Source organism: Tribolium madens, unplaced genomic scaffold (genome assembly GCF_015345945.1).
Source record: "Tribolium madens isolate multiple individuals breed KSU strain unplaced genomic scaffold, Tmad_KSU_1.1 Scaffold_11;HRSCAF=98;Tcas5.2_LG3b, whole genome shotgun sequence".
NCBI classification, from domain to species: Eukaryota; Metazoa; Arthropoda; class Insecta; order Coleoptera; family Tenebrionidae; genus Tribolium; species Tribolium madens.
The window spans coordinates 7,781,847-7,804,704 of NW_025400975.1; the positions used below are offsets into that span (position 1 = coordinate 7,781,847).

Genomic DNA, 22,858 nt, shown 5'->3' on the forward strand with positions numbered 1-22,858 from the left:
ACAATTAAAAGATCTATCGAAAAGGCTAACAAAAAATAGGGGTTTCTATTTAAAAAAATTAAGCAATTATTTTTATAAAATGCACTGTGTTAAAATCAATCAACATTGGATTGAAAATAGCTCAAATTGCTTAATTTTTGAAGAAAGGTGTTATGTAAGTATTTTTTTTGTTGAAATACATTGATTTAAGTTGATTTCTCATTATTCAAAAATCAAAAAGTGTAAAATCTTAAATCAAAATACTAATCAAAATAAGATTGTTCCATAATTTTGCTCAGTGAATAAAAGCGGTTTTACTAGGATTAAAAGTGCCACTTTTCGGCGCTTTTAGCCGAGCGGATGCACAAAAAACTCACTTTTAAGTCGAATAAAACATGCCATTTTTTCTCCAACCAACAATAATATGCACAAAAGTAGAAAAAAAGTACGTTGTTTTATTACGATTAAAATGACAGTTTTTAAAGCCAGGATTATTTTTTTTTAAGAATTGAAATATGTAGTAACAAATTTTTCAATCCGGATAGAAAAAAATCTTTTTTTATCCTTTGTAGATTATTGATAAAATTTTTAGTCATTAACTTAATCATTCTTTTTTGATTAATTAAATGTGTAAATAATTCTCAATGTAAAACTTAATTTTCTGCGTCACGCCAGGAAACAAAATGTGCATATTCCAGTATCTTGAATACATTATAAGAGCATTTCGTGTATTTTTAGGTATTTTTATTAACAAAAACACCCAGTAAAAAAATTAAAACAAATCAAACTTTGACGACATACAACGGTGTAATTAACGGAATTAATTAATTCAAAACTGTAATAAGAGAAGAAGAGAAGAATCGTAAATTGATTTAGTTGAAACTCTCTCAATAAAATTAATTGTAAATGAAGAAGAAACCGAGATAAAAATGTTGTAGATTTGTAACAAGTAAGTTAGAGTCTAGAGTTATTGATTTTCGCTTATTAATGACAAAGAAATTTTAATTAAGAAAGCCTTCGCTGTGAAAACTCACTTATTCAGCAAAATTTTTACGTGAACAAAACTGTGTTTTAAAGCAAAAGCTTCGGCCAAAGGTCATTAAGTCAAAAAGTCTGGTGTGAACATCACACGACTTTCCTTATCCACCTTATTTGGAAAACATCCTTACGGTATTGGAAATCCCAATAACAAACCTAACGTTTGCAATTTTTTTTAGTTCGGTACCAATTATTATTTTTCTTTTATCACATAGGATAAGGAAAGTAAAAAACAACACAATTCACAGTCATAAAAAACTACACTTGGGAAATCAATCTTTGAAATTACCAAATTAGCAAATATTTTATCACAAGTGGCCAGAATCAAGCTCTTCTCTGTTTACTCAGTCTGACGATTACGACTCCAATCCTGCAAGTTCATAAGCAAACACGAGTGGAGTATTATTCAAAATTGGATGCAAAGCTTAAATGTTCAGAATTCGAACGAAATAAAACGGAAAATTGGATTAAACAGAACGTTACTTTAACCCAAAGAGCTTTCGCGAGATTTGCAATTCTATTTAATCCAAAAGATTAGAAACTTTTCATTTCGGAAGAAATGTAAGAAAGTTCTGACTTTTAGCACCTGTGACCAAAATATCAAGCCCTAAAATGCTCATTTGCTGCTTATTACTACTCGAAATAATAGACTCGCATTGTTCTATTTTCATGATTTATGATTATTTTGTAACAGGTGTCTGTAAATTGGCTCTTTAGCAAACAACGCACTTGAACACTTAATTAACTTGGAAATTTAACTACTTTCTGTATTGATCTCCCAGTTAAAATTGCACAGAATCAAACTAAAGAACCTAAATAGGGTAGTAATAAAGCGATCAGTAAATAATTCAATTTTGGTCAGTATAAAATGATAAATAATCAGTATTTAATCAATTTTTGCACAGTAAAAAATTAAAAATGATCAGTATAATATAATATTCTGCACAGTAAAAATAATAAACGCTCAGTAACTTTAATCAAAATTAGTAAAACAACATAAAATTTAAAGAATTTTCAGTCTTCGTTACATAACAATGTATGGCCCCTGCGCAAGTATGTTATTTATTATTGGTACTTATTTTTATATTACTGAATATTCATTATTGTTGGAGGGTGGTGCATTTATTATTTTACTGTGCATTTATTATTTTTCTGCGCGTTTATTATTTTACTGTGCATTTATTATTTTTACTGTGCATTCATTATTTTACTGTGCATTTATTATTTTTCTGTGCATTTATGATTTTTACTGGGCATTTATTATTTTATTATGCACTTATTATTTTTACTGGGCATTTATTATTTTACTGTGCATTTATTATTTTTACTGGGCATTTATTATTTTACTGTGCATTTATTATTTTACTGTGCACTTTGTAATTTTACTGTGCATTTATTATTTTACTGTGCATTTATTATTTTTACTGTGCATTTATTATTTTTACTGGGCATTTATTATTTTACTGTGCATTTATTATTTTTACTGGGCATTTATTATTTTACTGTGCATTTATTATTTTACTATGCACTTATGATTTTTACTGGGCATTTATTATTTTACTATGCACTTATTATTTTTACTGGGCATTTATTATTTTACTGTGCATTTATTATTTTTACTAGGCATTTATTATTTTACTGTGCACTTTGTAATTTTACTGTGCATTTATTATTTTACTGTGCATTTATTATTTTACTGTGCATTTATTATTTTTACTGTGCATTCATTATTTTACTGTGCATTTATTATTTTACTGTGCATTTATGATTTTTACTGGGCATTTATTATTTTACTATGCACTTATTATTTTTACTGGGCATTTATTATTTTACTGTGCATTTATTATTTTTACTGGGCATTTATTATTTTACTGTGCACTTTGTAATTTTACTGTGCATTTATTATTTTACTGTGCATTTATTATTTTTACTGTGCATTTATTATTTTACTGTGCATTTATTATTTTACTGTGCATTTATTATTTTTACTGTGCATTTATTATTTTACTGTGCACTTATTATTTTTACTGTGCATTTATTATTTTACTGTGAATTTATTATTCCAACTGTGCATTTCTTATTTTCACTGGGCATTTATTATTTTACTGTGCATTTATTATTATTATTGTGCATTTATTATTATTATTGTGCATTTATTATTATTATTGTGCATTTATTATTTTACTGTGCATTTATTATTTTTAGTGGGCATTTATTATTTTTCTTAATCAAAAATACTTGTTTAAATAATAAACTGTGCATTTAATTTGCTCCCTATTAAATATTCCCGGACTTTATTTAGAATGGAGAGAGTTCTCCAGGTGAACTAAAATGAGGCAACAAACAATCAATAAACGACTCGGATGTGGCCAAACAAGAGGGATGTTCATACACAGCCCTAAACATGTAGAATTTTAAAGATAACGCGACTTAAGGGTAGTCAAATCAATGGAAAACAATTTCATATCAATTCTTAAAACCCAATTTTAATTTTAAATTTATTTTATCTCTTCTAGAACTGTGTCACGCCGCCACGAAGATCCAGGCTTCTTTTAGAGGGCATATGATAAGAAAACAAATGGAGAAAAAGGAAGATGAGACAGATCCCTCCCAACCCAAGAAAAATGAGGTAAAACTTTTTACGCGAAAACACTTTTTCTTTGAAAACTTTTCAAAACATCCATTAATTATGTTTGAATAACTTAAGGCGCTGCAACAACATTTACCTTTTCATAATCCGGTTATGAAAGACACCTTGTTAATGAGAAGTTGGGGCGAAAATTGATCATTTTTTTAAATTTTCATCTTGATATTTTGGTGTGTTTTTTCAGGAGGAAGAACTAGACATAGATCTTTCAGACCCGGACTTAAATAAAGCCGCTGTGAAAATACAAGCTTCGTTCAGGGGTCACATGGTTCGTAAGGAAAATGAAAATGAACCAAGTAACTAAACGAGAACCACAACCGTTGATATATTTGTTCGTGTTTGTTGAAATTGAAACTATACAAATTTATCTATTTTGAAGCGTTATTATGACAAATGTTATTTAAAACCACGTAAGACGACGGAAATTATATTTATTAGGTATTTTAGAAGTAATACAATTCTCCTTGCATTGTAGAATACCTTTGATTTGTGACATACCTCAGAACTCGATAATTAACTAATTAATAATTAACCAATGCATTTCAGGGTTTTAATTATTACAAGTGAGATTTCAGTTAGAAATATGAACAAACACAATCAATCCATCTTCGATGTCGACAGAAAACTATTATAAAATGTTAAGAATAAGTTCAACTGAAATAATTCTCTCTAAAAAAAAAAATAACTTGAAAATGTGTCACTTTTTCTAGTTCGGAAGATCTAAGATACTTCATCTTGTATTCACAAAAAAACTAAAAATTTAATTTTAATATGGAAATTATTTGTTTCAAATTGTTCTTTTAAAAAATTCGACAGTTTCAATTTTTATTACTGCGTTGGCAAAAGTGAAATTTACAAATTCAGTGATCAATTTGAAAAAATTAAATATAATTGCAATTATAAGTCTCAAATTTGAGTGCCTATAACACTATAATCAATGTATATTGTATTTTAAGAATGCATACAGGATGCGCCAAAACTCGCGCCCCAGAGAAAAATGTTAAAAAAATTCTATCTATAAAAATTTCGAAGTTATGAGAGTGACTCTATTTATTTTTGCATCATTTCTAAATAATTATAATAAAAAGATGCAAAATTATGAGTATAATTAAATAGACACAAATAATAAAATAAATGTCAAATTTTTTGACAGTTGATCCTGGTATCTTATTCGAAATTTTCTCTGGGGCGTGAGTTCTGACACCCCCTGTATTTAAAAATGTGTCATTTACTGTGAATTTCCCCATTTTTTGACCACATATCTAAGGGGTCAACCCCATCTGTGCCCAATTTATAATTAACTGCCAAACATTGCGTCGTCGATTCCTTAAGCTGTCCCAATTTTAAAATTAACATAAAATGCATTGTGTCAAGCTTAAAAAAGTGTAATATGTGTCTTAACATAAGTTGCTAGCATAAACCTGAACTGCATTTGAAAGCATGGGTTAATTTTTAATGAAAAATATAACAAAATACCTATTATTCTTTCTACGATGATCTCCCACAGAGCTTTAAAATATTCATAGAGTACGTGAGTTTTAAAAATTCCACTAGATGTAATAATATGGTAATCTGTAGATATTTCAACACTATATTGTACCAAAATATGTTGTATTAGATTTGAAACATCTACAGTTTGATTTTTAATACTTTATTTAAAAAAAAAAAGTGTTTTGTCCTTTGTACTTACCAAAGGGCCATTATTTTATAAATTATACAGGTGCGCCGAAACTCGCGACCCAGAGAAAAATGCCATACATACCAAGAACTTGGAAAAAATGTTAAAACAATTATTATATAGACAAAAAATATCAAATGTCAAAAAATATGTCAAAATTTATTGACAGGTAGTATTTTTAAGTTCCGCGAGTTCTGGCGCACCCTGTATAGGTGTACCAAAATTCGTGGTCTGTGAAATTATTATCCAGCGTTTAAATGTATTTAAAAAATAATGGACTTGGCTTGGTATAGCCACGTCATAAACTTGGCATATAATAAAGTTCTCGATAGTTATCAGGAGTAAAATGAAGGGTGTGTCTATTTGTAATATGATTAAAGTTTTCTTTACTACACATGCAATAGATGCAATTACGTATCGATAAGGTAAATTAAGTTGCATGCTAATGTAATACCACACAATTATGTGCAAAGTTTATTTGATGTTGGTTAAAAGGACAGAATAGTATTAACAGTGTAATTAAGAAGTATGGTTTTTTGTCGTAGATAAACACCTAATGTAGTTTTAAAGTATATGATACTTGATTTTTTATTTTATTAATTATCTTGTGTAATTTACCCGCTTACTGAATAAAGATTTTTAAAAATAAAGTGGTTTCTTTTGTTCATAAATTAAAAATGGAATTTTAATTAATTTTACTTGTGACAATTAGTCATAAAAGTGGTCACTTTTGTGACGTTTGCGGATCAAATTTCTTGACAGTTTCTCCATTTTTGAATTCTCTCTATTCATCTATTTTATTAAAATATACGAAAGAGCTGTGTGTATTTGTGTCCCAAAATGTCAAAGCAATCGTACTTATTTTTATTTTTACCAGCAATTTTCTCAAATTGTGTGTGTGTGTGTGTCTGTAAACAACATATCTCGAGAACGATAAAAGCTAAAAACTTGAAATTTGTTATGTAAGTTACTTGTAGGAAGGGGACGCAGCACGGAACAATTGGTAAAAATCGGTCGCAAAGTCAAAAAATCGGCCGTAAAATTATACGTATGAAGATACAATAAATTCATTCAAATAAAAATTATTTAGAATCATGAAATACACCTTATTAAACAGTAAAATGTAAGAAAATAAAAATAATAATGGGTACCGAACTAAAAAAATTGTACCTCAGACTCGAATCCGCGACAATTATGATCTATTTCACGTGTAATTCGGCAGGTGGCACTAAGGCAAACCTTACTGTCGTAAAGATGTTTTCCAAATAAGTAGGATAAGGAAAGTCGTGTGATGTTCACACCAGATTTTTTTAAGATAGAAAATTAAATTTGCTTTCCAATAACAAACACAAGAGTTACTGATAATAATTCCGGTGGACCGCTCCGTGTACCAAAAACTGAAGAAAATTTTGTAAAAATCAAAAAATTGTTAGTTGTGTTAACGTCCTGCATCATTTGTTTATATAGTGGATCACGAGTTGAGGACAAATAAAAAAAAACTTTTCCTTAAATAGCCGACGTTTCGAAAATTTATTATTTCATCATCAGGGGTTATAAGAAAATTACTACATGAGGAGTTTTTTTATAAAATGATTTTTCAACCACATACAATTGACAAAAAAAATATGAAAATGAAGAGTTTTTATATAAAATGATTTTTCAACCACATATAGTTGACAAAAAAATTATGAAAAATCAAGCACCAATGACTCGCATAGTTTTTTTCGAAGTTTAAAATTCAATGTGATAATTGGAATATAACATTTTTAAAACAATATAAAATTAATTTCCGAGTTGATTTTTTTATTTCTTGTAGAAATGCAAATTGATGAACATTTACTCGAATTTAAAATCAAACCAATGCTTTTAGACAATAAGAAAATTTCATTTTAGATCTTGATTAATAAAATTGCAAGCTTGTTTTACATCATAAAGATCAAAATGATAATACAACTCTGTATCATCTGCAAAAGCAAGGATATTAACGTATTTTACCGATTCTGATATTTCTGCGCTGTATGTTAAAAATAGAAGTGGTCCCAAAATTGAACCCTGCGGAACACCGGATGTAATATTTCCTGTTTTTACTTCTGCGGAACCTATAGTAACAATTTGTTTCCTATTAGTAATATACAAATTAAAAAAAATGTTGAAATCTTGTAAAAACATAAAAAAACATCTAAACATCTGTTAAATTTTTGTTTTTTTGTTTTAAAATTTTGTATTAGAACTTGTAAATAGTCGTAGTATTCTACTCGCATTAATCACTCGTCTATGACTCGTTTTTTAAACTTCACCCTTGTTAAATAATATACTATTAATAAGTATGTAGATCAAATCAAAGAATTTGCATCCTTTTTCTAGGAATGAAAAACATCAAGACATTAAAGCATCTATTTGCCCCATTCTTCAAAATTCTCCTGTACAAAATGCTCCGGTTTTAGTTTTTTTATGGAAGGAGGCAAGTCTGTTCTGTGTTCAAGCTGTTCAGGATAAGACCAAGGAATATGAACGAGATCTGTGTTTTCCTTGCTATGTTTTTCAGAGTAGGTTTGAAGCCATGACTCCATTGTGGGAACTCTAATTTGTTTACCTTGTTCTTCACTATCAACTAAAAAAAAAAAAAACTAGAAAGAAACCAGTAAGGTTACTTAATACCTCGTAATTTAATTTCCCATAATTGCTCTGGTGTGTAATGTGTGTATTTACAAATTCCTGAAAATTGGCACACACCATTGCTTAGAAATCTCCTACATGGTGTTTTTTCACATTCTTCCTTCAAAATGGTTCGAGGATCTAAAAAAAAACTAATTGAATCACAAACTATTTCACAAAATATTTACCTCTGTGAAGCTCATAGTGCAAATTTCTTAATTTTATGTGATATGAACTTTGCAAGTGCTTTTTTCGAGCATCTAAATCGTCGATGAAAGATTTGTCACAATAATCACAATAATACCGCCTTCGCATTTTAACCCCTTAATATGACAAATAAAATTTTAGGGAATTTAGTGACATTTTTGTGACACATTTGTCACTTAAGTAGAAAACTGTAATAATAATTTTTCTTAAATGAGCAGTTACGGCTACTGTGTTTCACCCCATTATTATTAGTCGTTTTAAAAACACAATAATAAAGAAATACACTAGAAAATTAGTTGTTCAAGTGTTTTATTTCATTAAACTTGTTATAAAGGAAACTATAATAGTTAGCCGAGTGATAGAGCCCTCTGTGAGCGAGTTACAAATCACGCCAAATAACGTTATCTTTCTGTTTCTATCTCTTTCTTACCGAATGGTAACATGACAATGAGCGTATGTCTCGTAGTAGAACACAAAACAAGCACGAAGTTCGTGCACCTAAGTTTTTCTGTTTACAATTCACTTTTAGATCTAGCAGGCGTGTAGTCCGAGTGTGATGTGTTTGTTGTGAATAAATGACAATCGAGACGTCCTAAACTACTTGATGAAAGAAATAATTATGAATTTTAAAGTGTTTACAAGCTATTAAGGTGTTCGTTTTCACTGCTGGAGTTAAACTTTAGGTATGTAAATTGTAAATAAACAAATACACTAACACTAACAGAAATTAAAGAGTAAACTTTTTCAACAATTTTCTAAATGAAACTAACACTAAATGTGTTTTTTCGTAAAACATACTGTATATTTATTCATCATTTGAGACAAAATGCTATACCTACAATGCTCGAAATAGTTTTTGCCACGCATTACAAAAGGTTTATATTTGGGCTTCTGGGATGGAAATCAAGAAGCCAAAAATTTGTTTTTTTTTTTACTTTTTATTCTTCAAATCATAATTGTTTAATTACACTTTTGAAGAGAATAATAAGAGAAAAGAATAAACAAAGAATAAGAGAAAAATGGTTTTAGTTAGTATACAAAATTAAATTAAAAATACACATATTTTTACGTTTTATGGTGAATTAATCAACTCAAATTATTATCAATAGTTGGCGGACACGAAATTTTGGTCGATTTGACATTTGACTGACATAAAAATGTAAAACGGGCTTTAGGCAACTAACCTCACTTTTTTGGTTTTTGTAATTTTTATCCTGATAGCAAAGAAAAAATGACAACAAATCAAAATAATTTATTGAACTTATGTAAAAACACGTATTGAAATAAATAAATTTCAACTAAAACTTTCAAACGTCAATCATAATGACAATAAAGCGTGGCTTGTATTGACATTTTTTTAACTGAGATAAATTTGATGTTCAAGATTCCGTGTCCGCCACTGTACTTATTAATTATAACTTTTAATTTTTGAGTTAATAACCTTTTTTATGAAGATATATTCTTGAACCAAGACAAATAAATTCGATGGTAATTATTTCAAAAATGCATTCTCTCATGTGTCCTTGACATCGGATAACTTGGAGGCGTAAACGTAGAAAATATCTCCTGTTGCATAAGAAAGTTAGTCCATTATAAAATCTCATTTTTAATGCAAAAATTCAAATTCAACTTGTGTTAATTTAGTATCACCTACTTCCTTGTTCTTAAAATTTAAAAACACACATTTATTAACATAGGCGTCGTTACAATTTTTTTGAGAGAGAGGCAAAAATATATATTTATATACAAAACAGGAACATAAAACCATATTTTTTCTAACGGAAATTACAAGTGAAACCATAAGACAGCATAAAATAACACAAATCAGTAAATAACATGAACTAATAAATACTAAGAAAAATGTAACACTTGGAAATCAAAACATAAAATAAAAACTCTTTCAAAATGCATTAAAAAAAAACAATAATCAATAGAAATAAAAAAATTAAAGAAATAAAAGTTAAATTTCGTTTTTCTCAACCAAAAATTAAAAAATGTTACTAAAAAAATGTTGCAAAGTGAGCGTGTTTTTCACTAGACGTGTGCTAAAAAACAGTCATTTCGAATCGTGTTTTATATAAGGTTTTTTCCAATTTGGTTGGCATCAAATTCGAATTTAAAATCTGTGATTTCAATAATTTTCCAAAATCATACTAGGTCGTAAATACTGTTATTTGTTTTCTTTTTAATACTAGTGATAAAATAATATCATAATTTATTACTAGAGATAAGATTAAAAACAAAAACTTTTATCAATTATCTCAGTAACCTTGCGAAGCATTTCCGGACATTTTTCAAAATCTTTCAACGTTTTTTTTGGACACTATACAGGGTGTGTCAGAACTCGCTCCCCGGAGAAAATTTACAAGTAAAATACGATACCAGGAACATGAAAAAAATGTTTAAAAAATTCTATCTGTCAAAAAATTTTGACATTTAATTTTTGACATTTGACATTTTTTATCTCTATTTAATGATACTGAAGATCTTGTATATGTTTTTTTCTAATTATTTAATAAAGGTACAAAAATTTTGCCAATAAAAATATTAAACAGAGTTACAATTTAGGACACAATAGCCTGTCGCAAAAAAACTTGGAAAATTATTTTTTTAACAGAAATAAATAGAGTCAAAGTGCAAAATTTAAACTCTCATAACTTTGAAATTTTTATAGATAGATTTTTTTCCATGTTCCTGGTATCTTACCTTACATGGCATTTTTTTCTGGGGCGCGAGTTCTGGCGCATCCTGTATAATACTGTTATTTAAAAAAATATATATATTTTGTGAAATTGACAGTTAAATAGTTAAAAAAAACAGTCGCGATGCATTAATACAATACCAAATATCACAGACAAATAAAAGAGAGAAAATAACAGATGAGACGCAAATTTTGTGTTTTTATTTTCAATTTTTACAAATTACGTTTTTTTTTACACTGTTAGATAGACATATGAATTAAAGATTTCCTTTTACGTCTTTTAATATTCAGCAACCGGAATGTGTGTATTATATTTTAATTCTAAATCTTCTTGGAATACCTATTAGTGTTATGAGGTAATGCATATTTTCAACGTGAATTATGCAATATTTGCAAAAAAACAACAGTTTTCTAACTAAACACGAATTCCGAATGAGGGCAGAAAACGCTCGATTTTATTAAATAATAAAGTTATCCACGTTTGTGAAACCCATTTAGAATTGATGACTCAGGATATCTATAACAAATCGATTCAGTTGCGAAGAATGCGTGTTAAAAGATTGGAAATTGGTCAGTGATTCTTATCTAAAAATTCAGGTAAGTTCACCTCACTAAATGATTCATCATCTGCTACTAAATTCCCAAGTTTTAAATAAGAATTCGTCATCTACCATCGACATTATTGACACATATTTCATCCAGATCTTGAAGTGGATAGATAGGTTTTTATTGTGATAATTCCAATTGTAAATATTTGGATTTATTATTATTTACACTAAAAACAATGGGTGATTTTTTCTAATATAAATCGTTGATTTGAAAGGAGTTATTAATTTATCTAATGTCTCTGGTGCATTAGTTTTATGAAAAAATCTAATTTTGATACAAATAAATAAGGCTCGGATTATATGCACGTATTTTCACAAAAATATGCACAGGATATTAAGAAATATGCTCCAATATATGCCAAATATGCATTGATATGCAAAACTTTTAACAATAAAAAATCAAAGTTGTGATAAATTTTTATTCTCGACTTTGTATTTTCAGCATCTTGAACGAAAGAGAATAAATAAATTGGTTTTGCTTTGGAGAAGCCATTTTAATAACCTAGTAATTAACATTTTCTAAGAAATCTCTACTTTTCAGATCACATTACTTTAAAATATTTTGCTAAAATTCAAAAGTATGGAACCAAACGTTTTTTACTTAAACTATTTATTTTTTGGAAGAACTAATTAATGAATGATAAAGTACTATAAAAATGTATGTTTTATCAAAAATGATTTTTTTCAAAATCTTCTTGTTTTTAAGTTCTACAAAAATATATTTTTTTAAATGACAACCCACTAAAAAAACATTTTTTTCATTAAGGTTTGGATCTAAAAATTACAACCATCTAGTTTATATTCATTTTTTTTAGTATATTTTTACATATATTGCCATTTTGACAAAAAAAATGCATAACTCAAAAACAAGTCAATTTTCTTTTTCTCAAAATAAGATCACATTTTTATATTACTTTAATTTATATTACGTATTATTTTCTAGAGGCAAATGATTTAAAAAAAAACCGCTTAGTTCTATACTTTATATTCAGCCTGTATAAAACAAATTCAAAAAGGAATTACCGGTTGTTTTTTCTTTAACATATTTTGTAATCGGATCTTTTTTCTTAAACTGTCTAATTTTTAACTTGAACTGAAATTTTTAATCAGAAATTTGTGATTTGAAGAAAATATGCACAAATATGCAAATTTCTTAAAATATGCACGAAGTTGCCAAAATATGCAAAATATTAGATATGCATAGAAAATTTATAACTTTGTTGATATATCTGTTAATAACAAATATGCATTTTGCATATAATTCGAGCCTTACAAAGATATAGCAGAAGTGAGTTAGTATTACAATTTTTTAGGTTAAAAAAAAAGCAACACTTTTCCCACTTTCAGATTTTTTAACTTAGTTAACTTAACTTGAATTTGTTTCTAAAAATCAGTTTGTTTATGTTATATTTTATTACTAACTATTCAGAGTACCACTATTGTATTTTGTTATTTTACTGATTAGGAAATTGGAATTACAAAACCTATTGATTTTATGATAATTTACGTAACAGTTGCCACTCTGGTGTGATATTCGTACAGTTAAATTATCCATTGGTCCAAATCTAAATCTAATCCAAATATTTGTAATATACAGCTGGTCCCAAAATTTAAGAGTGTTGTTAAAATTTTCTGAATAGTAGCATTAATCCTCGTCGGTTATACAATTTACCAATTTTTGAACACTTTTTGTCGTAAGCATTAATGTTTTGACATTTTATTAAACGTACCATTCGATGCAGACATACGTTCACATTCTTGATTTTTTTTTTAATTACTCTTTTAAATAAAAAATTATAGAGTGCGGATCAATATCGTGAATGTGTACTTGCAAGTGCTATTTAAAATTCAAATTTATGCAAAAATTAACAATTTTGTTATGATGCCCGAGGATATTTGTAATAGTCAATTAATGAATTTATTACTTCTCCGATCAGTCGCAAAACTAGTTAAACTTGGAATTTTCCTGCTGTTGAATTTTTTCCTAATTTAGAAAAAACGTTTAATTCATTACGTTTTCATCATTTTCATGTCTATTACTTGACATTATAATGTTTATGTATTTATAACATTTTTAATGTCTGACGTAACAAAATCGTGTAGAATTCAAGATCGTTTAATGTTTTACTTCACTTGTATACAAACAAAAATTTATTCTTGTCTTCACGAGTTTTTTAGGTGTGTTTTCGTTTGTTTATCATTTGATAATATTTCTGAGCCTCTGGAATGTTTATTATAACCAATGAGGTAATACTAAACAATCAGAGAGGATGCATAATTTATTTCACAAAATAATCCAAACAATTTTTTTTTCTTTTTTTAACATGCAAATAATAAAGAAAGTCACAGCTTTTTGTTGCAAAACGTGCTTTGGTTTGTAAACAAGTTTTGAATACGGAGTGACTAAATAAAATATTTATCTTTATCAGATGACCACTAAATTTCACACTGTAACATTTCCGCTGTGTTTTATAAAATGCTTTTCGTAACTTGGGAATTCATGAAATATGCACAAACATTCGTTTCCGTTGACATAAGTGTTATTTTACAGCAATATTTTGTCGACAGTTCAATAGAGGGCAGGGCCGTACCCAAGGGGGGGATTAGGGGGTTCAGTTATAAGTGTTAAAAATTTAGTTTTTTTGTTATTTTAGTGAGTTAATTTTAAATTTTTGTGAATTAATTTTTCAAGTGTTAATTACACAGTGTTTCATTTTTATTGTTAGGTACAAATTTAAATACTTGATAGAAACACAAAAGTGTTTCGAAAAATGCTATGAAAGGGAGCTACACCCCCTAAAAAAGGTAGGTTTTTTAAAGGGTGTTTCCTAATATTTCAGAATAGATAAAATTACAAAATTTGGTATCTTTATATGTACACCTAACCAAATGCCAAATAACAAAATTTTTAATCAGGGGCGTCCTAAACGGTAAAACAAATTTAATTTTTAATTTTTATGCTGTTTATGGTCTGTAAACCAACTTAATGTTCGTAATTCCAAAATAATTCCTGTAATTCCAAATTATCTTCGATAGTTCTAAGAAATTTAACGTAATTTTGAAAAGAAATCTCGGATAATTACAAAAAGAGTTCCAGTAATTGCAGAAAAAATCCAGTAATTAACAAATAATTTCAGTTTTTAAAGAAACATCGAAATTCCAATAAATCTAATACATAATCCACATTAATTCTATCGTTTTTAAATAAATTCCTGTAATTCTAACTTATTTTTAACTTAATTTTTGTAATCCCAAAATAATTCCTATAATTTCAAATTAATTCCTGTAATTTCAACTTAATTCCAACTTCATTTTCGTAATTTCAAAATAATTCCTGTAGTGAGTCAATTTTAAATTTTTGTGGATTAATTTTTCATGTGTTAATTATACAGTGTTTCATTTTTATTGTTAGGTACAAATTTAAAGAGATAGAATATTTAAATTTAAGACAAAAGTATTTTGAAAAATGCTATGAAAGGGAGCTACACCTCCTAAAAAAGGTACGTTTTTTAAAGGGTGTTTCCTAATATTTCAGAATAGATAAAATTACAAAATTTGGTATCTTTATATGTACACCTAACCAAATGCCAAATAACAAAATTTTTAATCAGGGGCGTCCTAAACGGTAAAACAAATTTAATTTTTAATTTTTATGCTGTTTATGGTCTGTAACATAAATTTTTAAACCGATTTTTACTAAAAATCCGTAAATTGTATCGGAAAAACACAAAAGACCTTTTTTATGAAATACTATGAAATTTTGTTGTTGAAAGTGGCAAGAAACCACAGGCAAAATAGAATAATTTTTTACCCAAACCCATCTAGTTTAGGAAGCCCCTAATTAAAAATTTTTACATTTTATTTTTGTACTTGTTTAGGTGTATAAAAGTTATCATCTGTACCAAATTTGGAATTTTTTTTTCTAAAATGATTTCGGAAATATTGAAAAAAAAACCTATCAAAAGACGCACCCCTTGCGTAGCATTTTTCGATATATGTTCATAGAAAATTTTTGTTTTAAAAATGAATATTCATCTCCTGTTTAAATTTGTAACAATAAAAAGTATTAAAAATCTATTTTATTTTTTGTTACTTTTGTGAGTTAATTTGTATTTTAATGTTTAATTAGGATCTCTTATTTTAATTTAAAATAAAAACGTGTACTTAGAGATTTTTGATTTTTAATCCGCCTTCTTTCATTTCATTCATTTTCATGGACTTCACAAGAGATATTACTCGCTTTGGTCATTTAAAAATAATTAAAATTAAGTAGCGACGTAGGTAATTTACTGTCGGCGATGTTCCACTTACAGGAAAGACATTAAATAAATAATGAGGCATAATACTTACATAAATAGGAGTGATAAAGAGAAACAATGGAGAAAAATATACACCATGCGTTTTTCTCATTGAATAATGTAAAAACAAACCAGAAAATTCTATTGGCAACACTGCCAGCAAGAAATGACAATTGACTATTATAGAATTGTGACGTAAATTTGGTAGTCAATATTGCCAACTTAAAGTCATAGAACACTGATTAAAAATTTAATTGAACGCACTTTTTTGTTTCATTATTTACTTCCGTTAATCATTATTTCATTACTGAGGCGGATGTATCTGTTTTGTAACTTGTATATGCATGTCCACATATGGATCACATAATAATACGAACCCTAAAAACAATTTTTCTAATGCCAGAACAGGAGGTAACAACGTGATAGATTTTTTATTCAACTGTTTTGACATGAGTGATGACACGTTTGTTACAGTTTTGTTTACTAAATATAGGGTGAGTCAGCTAAGATGACGACCCTGACTGACTTCAAAAGTCGGCATACTGTACACATTGTGTGTATTTTGATTTATTTCTGTGCTTCTAAGAACCGTAAAATCTGTGTTTGTTTGCTTTTGTTAATTCACACATACAGAGTGTCCGATAAAACTCGGACCAACTGTATTTTTTTATTTTAGTGTAAGTAAACTATATTGATAAATATTAAATATTTTGCTCATTTTTTTAAGAGCTGAAAAACTTGTGTTATTCTGTTCCTAAATAAAAAGATTTTTGTTTAGTTTTTTGAAACCTTTTATAAATTTTCTTTCTGTCCTTGTTTTCGGTACTGTTTTAATTTCAAAAATTAATTTGCAAAATCGCCTGTAACAATAATTGGGTGAAGTGTACAAACTTTAAACACCCATTATTACACAATTATAGGTAAAATTTTCATAATTTTTTTCCCTGTGCTTTCTTAACAATATGTCATAAAGCTGTTAGGCGATTTAATTATACCAGGTGAATAAAAAGTATGAAACCAAATGTTTTTTGGTTAAATTATTAATTTTTTGAAAAAACTAATTGATGAATGATAAAGTACTATAAAAAGGTGGTCGTTTTTCAAGAATATAATTTTTCAATTTTGTTTTTTATTTTTAAGTTTTGCAAAATTTTTCTTCTTCAATCTATTATAAAAACTTTTTTTGCAGAGGCTATAATTTAAGGATTGGAATTTATCAATTCAAGTAAGCTGCCATTTAAAAAAAAAAAACGCATAATTCAAAAACGAAACAAGAAACTATTAATTTTTTTGGAAAAACTAATTGATGAATGACAAAGTACTATAAAAATGTGTGTTTTATCGAGAATAAAATTCTATGTAATTTTCTTTAGTTTTTGATTCTAAAAATTTTTTAATTTTTGAAATGGCTACCCACTATAACGCTATTTTTCTTATGATGATTATGATCTAAGGATTACAATTATCTACTTTATATTTAATTTTCTCAGAAAAATGTTTTACTTAAGAAGCAATTTTGACAAAAAAGATCGCATAACTCAAAAACAAAACAAAAGTTTGTTCTCAAAATACGATCACATTTTTGATATTAATTATTATATTAATTATTATTTTCTGGAGGCAAATGATAGAAAAACGGCTTGATTCCATACTTTATATTCACCCTGTGTGTGTAATTGTGTACAACCTATTTATACGTCTAAAATAATTTAATATAATTTTTGATAAAATATCAAAGAATAAAAGTAAATGTTGAAAGAGATAAAAAATCACACGATAGGGAACAATTTTGTAGATAATGGGACTTGTAGTGTATCAACCACCCTAATAGTTTGAATATGGTGAGAAAAGAGAACAGATGGTAGTTAACGACGATGATGTAACATCCAGACGCTCTCTCGATTAAATTAATTCGAATTGTCTCTTGTTAAAACCACTTGTGTGGAACTCATACTCGAACTTTACTATCACAGTTTATGCATCCATACATCCAGTATTTAGCAAAATAACATTCAAAGAGGATGCATAGTGTGCATAATCACAGCGAATTATGCATTAGCAGAGTTCCGAGTAATGAAAGTTAGCTGAGATGTGATGAATTCATTGAATAATATTACATAAATTCATCTGATGACTTTTGCGAATTCATTAAAATACAGGGGTCCCAGCGAGTTGAAAAAGTGACCTTTAAAAATGATGAGATTTTAAAAAAATTGTATACATTGATAGAATATACTAAAATTATTTTTTTWAATGAAAAACCGTATGTTTCTTTGCGATGTAGCCTTTTAAAACAATATTTTTACGCTAAACTTTTATTAGTCGATTTTGCTTAGTTTTAGAAATAAGACATTTTTTTTGATGAAAACATGCACTTTTTAAAAATGTATTACACAGAAACTAAGACAGCTAGAACAAATTTTTTCTTACTTCTGCAAAGAAAATATCCAGACCCACTCGCCTATCTCAGGGTAAATATTTTTTTTCAACACATTTTCATTAATTAAAGCTGTCTGTTTAAATAAGTGTGATTTTTCGCCGAAGTTTTCTAAAATTTTCAAATTTTTTTTGACTTTTTTGACAAAGATTACATTCTAAACCAAAAATCAAACTTAATTGTCGATCATATACATGTAAGTACAAAAAGGCAAATTAATGAAAATATTTTAACCGTCCCAATGGACTCAAGTTGAAGCTTTGTTACAAAATCTGGGACCAATTTTATAACTGTCATGTATAGTAAAATCGTTTTCCTAAGACCTACTAAAAATTTTATTACTTTTAAGTTAAATGCGGTATTGTTAAAAGTAAACCAGAGAGTAAACAAATCATAAATTAGTGGAGCCCATGTGCCATTTATGGAGGGTTAAAAATTCAAGCCATTGTTTGGTTAATCCCTTATAATGTGTCATAAAATTTTTAGTAGGTCTTATGAAAACGATTTTACTTTAAGACCCAATCAAGGTTATGAAATTTTCAATGGACAAAAGTAGATGAAACCTGATTTAGGTTCTCATCATGTATTTTTTTTTATTTCAATGGAAACTCATTATTTAATTTTAAATGCTCTGTCTTATGACCTGTGTTAACGTTGAATAATACAGAAATTGAAGATAAAAAATTAAGTTGTCTAGCTGCATTTTCACTGTTGACAATTTAATTTCAAAGGTCAGTCAAGTTAGCCCCCGACTTTAATTTTAATTTTTTTTTATGTTAATGAAATGTGCTCGTTTTGTGCTCTTTTACAAATAAACAAAAAACTGATTCAAATCCGGGGGCTAATTTGACTGTGAGCCCCCGAAAATTTCAATTCGTGTTCTGGGCTCACTTAAACTGGTGCTAATTTCAATTGTGCTCATTTTTAATTTATTAAAAAAATATATTTTATGAATTCAATGTCTAATTTGCGGATGAATTGAGTGTTTTATTTCGAATTTTAGAATTTTTTTTAAATAATCCATTTGTGTCCGTTTTGTGCTCAATTGTGCTAAGGTTTTTATCATTTGTGCTCTTTTCTAAATAAACAACAAAAATGGATTCAATTTCGAAATTAGCACGAGTTTAAGTGAGCACAAAACGATGCTTATTTTATATTTAAAATAGATTGAAAATTTCGGGGGCTTACCGTCAACTTAGCCCCCGGATTGAAACGTTTTTTGTTTATTTGGAAAAGAGCACAACTGAAAAAAAAAAACATTAATTAGTACAAAACGAGCACAATTCATTAACATAAAAAAAATAAAAAATTAAAGTAACCGGACCCTTAAATCAGAAATATAACGCATGGTATATAAAATTGGATTCTTAATTGGAAAAAAATAATTACGAATTTTTTCTAGTGGGTAGCTGTGAAATCTAAGCTTCAAAGCCTAAAATTCTGTGAATTTGTCATTGGAAAATGTTTTTTGAAATAAATCAATTTTTTTCAAAAAAATTCTCGATCATAATTAATTATGCTATACAAACTCTGTATGGAAAAACTAGATTAAGCATAGGAGTGATAATTGGGCGAAAAAAGATCCTCTATTCTGAATGAATATACAGGGTGTTCCTTCTAAACCCTACATTAAAAGTATTGGGAGTTTTTTACTGCGTTTTTTACGGCGTTTTTGGATTAATCGGGTTATTTTAAGGGAGTTTTCATCAGCTTTCCCTATACCCAAATTTACCCGTTTTTTAAATATTTGCAATTTTTAAAAAATTTTTGAATCTGCACCTTCCACTTTAAAAATCGGTAACTCTGCCATTTTTTTAAATTTTGAATTCGTTTTTTTGGCGTTTAAAAGAGAAAGTTTAGATCTTTCTTCTGGTGTTTTCAAATTTTGAAAAAAAATTAACAAACCCTAAAATATAAGGTTACTTTTGTAATAATTCAAATACCCAAAACTCAAATTTTCCAAATGAAATACCCCAATTTTTATTTTACTATGGAAGAGAATTTAATTCTGCATCGATCTGTATTAACTAACATTCCCTATACCTAAATTTAATAATTTTTAAGTTATGCTGACTTTTTCTTGGAATTTTTTATTTTGACACCTGTCATTCATGCACATGGGCGACTCGTGTTACCAGTTAAATATTGGGTAATAATTTTGTTTTTCGCATTTCTCGAGTTTTTTTTTTAATGGAGATAATTTAATTATTAAATAATTGGTAATTTCACCGTGTGAAATGCTTAAAATAACCTCATATTTAACCCGGTCGAGCCACCTCCGTGGACATTTCAACTCCTAGGACTTGAAGTATTTCAACTTCGGTTACAAAAAAAACACTTTAACCGTTTCTATAGAAATACACCAAGGCGAATTTAAAGTTTAAAGAAACCACGATGCAAGTGAAACTTTTTTTTGGATCAAAACATACAAATACCGCGGAGCACGAATGAGTAAGAATATAAATGCTACACGGTCAGCTGATGCGGGCCTTGGCTGCTCTGCCGAGCGCCTTTCATTTTACCCCCACTCCGCGGCCGGCTGTAATGCGACATGCGATAGATGGACGAAAAATTTTGAGGCGATGTAATAATAAAGATTATTTCTTGTAATTTTTTGTAAATAAATTTCTGACAAAAATAGAATGAACGGTCTTAAAAAAATGTTCTAAGGCATGTTTATATAAAAAAATTACATACTTTGAAATCATTTTTAACGGATGTCTATTTTAAATCTTTGTGAAAGAAATTGTTGTGCATCAAATAGGTAGTTCGTAATGTTCTATTCGGTGATTTTACTACTATTATTTTGCATTGTATACACTAGTTTATTAACAATTGTAATAACATGAATAAAACCAATGAAGTACAATTTATTTCAACAACTGACTGACTACATCTGTTTTTTTTTCTATACAATTAAGAAAATACGAAAATGTAGTGTGATTTCCGAGTTAATTATGCATATTTGCGTGCACTTAGTTAAATATAAACCCGACGAATAAATTTACTTTGAACCAAAATAATTGTAAATTTAACAAACGTTTTATTTTATATCAAACTACAATTTACAAAGACCTTGCAACGGTCAAGTTATTTGTGAACTTTGTATCTATTATTATCCAATATTATTATACAATCACACAATGTAGATCCATATTGTCTAAAAAATTGTTTTCCGCTTAAATAACTGTGAAGGTTAATGATAATTATACACAATATGAGCACCTTTTTAAAATTATCAATTTCCAATTGATGAAAACAATTCACTTCAGCGGAAGTATAACTATAATTATATTGTAATTAACCGTTACCAAAGTCTTCAATGGTAAGTAGAAATTAAAATTTGATTCGTGTAGGAAGAAAATCACCGGAAAGGACAAATATCGATGCGTTTGTTGTCTTTTATGTAGGAAGTAATTTTTCCTTTAGACCGGAACACCTGTATATAATATTCAGGTGCACCAACGGTTGAATGATCTATTGTTTACGTTTTGCCAGCATAACTTGGTAGGAAAATAAATAAAAATGCACTAAAAATATTGAAAATTATTGTCTTCCTGTTTCCGCACTTGATTATCACAAATCAGTTTTATTTTCAAAGGATTTCTGCTGGTTTATCTTTCTTATCAACAAACACTAACCCAAATTTAGTACGAGTAAACTTATCAATGATCTTAATACATGAATCACCTACTTAAAAATATAAATAAACATTATATTTTTTTTAAATAATTAAGGTAAACTTTTAAATTTTTTTCATTTATTTCATAATTTCAATTTCATAAAAAAGAGATATTTAGTGGTGATTTTTTAAAGAATATTTATCATGTGTTCCAAATGGGGATATACTATTTTTAAAATATTTAAGAATCTGTGTTCTTCATATTTTTCTGCAACCAAAAACCTCCCAAAAAAGGTTCGAAAAACTGATGATCTAAATGTTATTGCAAATAAAGCTATTTTTGTTCATTGCCAATAAAACGGATCAATCTACTAAACTAGAAATTTATGTATTTGCGTGCGACACATTTGCGTATGGAGATAAGGCAATTATGGTTTTTTATTGCCATGATGCAAGATGAACTCAACTGAGTCACATTTTAACCAGAGATAATTATCAGAGAGCAGTGGTGAAGCTCTCTTCGTACTGCAGCGTTGCTAATGTTGCAAAAAACGGTGAGCTAACTTCTTTAAGTTAAAACTGTCCTCAATCTAGATTAAAAAAAAAAAATTATCAGTATATTGTCTAACCCTAGAGGTCAACGTTAGAGATATACACTGATAGATTTTACTTTTTTGACACCTTGGTGAAAAACTCTGTAACAAGAAAAGTACTAGAATCGCTATGCTAAAATTTGTGAATTGCAGTAATTTGGGTTGGTATCGCGATACGTTCGAATACAAGATTTATAAAGTAAGCAGGTTGCCTCGTAATCACGTGTGCACATTATGCATTATGCAAAAACTAGAATTCTATTAAATAAATACTCTGATAAAATATTTTTTATTAAGGGTAAAATCAATAAAATATATACATAGATAAAAAAAATACAAATTTGTTTTGTTAAAACTAGCAATATTTTAATTTATAATTTTTTTATTTTTTTTTT

General features: G+C 27.9%; 3 protein-coding genes across 8 annotated transcripts in view; 2 read left to right on the forward strand and 1 right to left on the reverse strand.

The window, feature by feature from the left end:
• The window catches only part of LOC123008545 (neuromodulin), a 35,708-nt gene extending 30,956 nt beyond the window's left edge, over positions 1-4,752 (forward strand). For all 5 annotated transcript variants that reach the window (XM_044404606.1, XM_044404692.1, XM_044404437.1 and 2 more), the window contains 2 exons: positions 3,534-3,646; positions 3,849-4,752. In XM_044404606.1, coding sequence (XP_044260541.1) covers positions 3,534-3,646; positions 3,849-3,968 — 233 coding nt within the window. In that variant the 3' untranslated portion in view covers positions 3,969-4,752. The remainder of the gene's footprint in view (positions 1-3,533; positions 3,647-3,848) is intronic.
• A 1,051-nt stretch (positions 4,753-5,803) lies between these two features.
• LOC123008828 (zinc finger matrin-type protein 5) lies at positions 5,804-8,346 on the reverse strand. Its single transcript, XM_044404887.1, has 3 exons — positions 8,186-8,346; positions 8,001-8,138; positions 5,804-7,953 (listed from the first exon to the last, which is right to left on the reverse strand). Exons 1-3 carry the CDS (start codon positions 8,310-8,312, stop codon positions 7,736-7,738), a joined length of 483 nt encoding a protein of 160 aa, XP_044260822.1. The 5' UTR covers positions 8,313-8,346; the 3' UTR covers positions 5,804-7,735.
• A 9,910-nt stretch (positions 8,347-18,256) lies between these two features.
• Positions 18,257-22,858, forward strand: part of LOC123004720 (pleckstrin homology-like domain family B member 2) — a 27,657-nt gene continuing 23,055 nt past the window's right edge. The window contains exon 1 of one of the 2 annotated variants that reach the window (XM_044398121.1): positions 18,257-18,282. The gene's annotated coding sequence lies outside the window, so the exon portion shown is untranslated. Of the gene's footprint in view, positions 18,283-22,404; positions 22,425-22,858 lie in introns of those variants that run through there. The other variant, XM_044398129.1, reaches the window with a different exon arrangement.

Bases quoted from the DNA above. Each gene is read 5' to 3' on its own strand.
- LOC123008828 (XM_044404887.1), bottom strand. From the start codon at position 8,312: ATGCGAAGGCGGTATTATTGTGATTATTGTGACAAATCTTTCATCGAC. The intron at 8,139-8,185 runs GTAAATATTTTG...GTTTTTTTTTAG, and splicing joins GCACTATGAGCTTCACAGAG to ATCCTCGAACCATTTTGAAG. The intron at 7,954-8,000 runs GTATTAAGTAAC...TTTTTTTTTTAG, and splicing joins ATGGGAAATTAAATTACGAG to TTGATAGTGAAGAACAAGGT.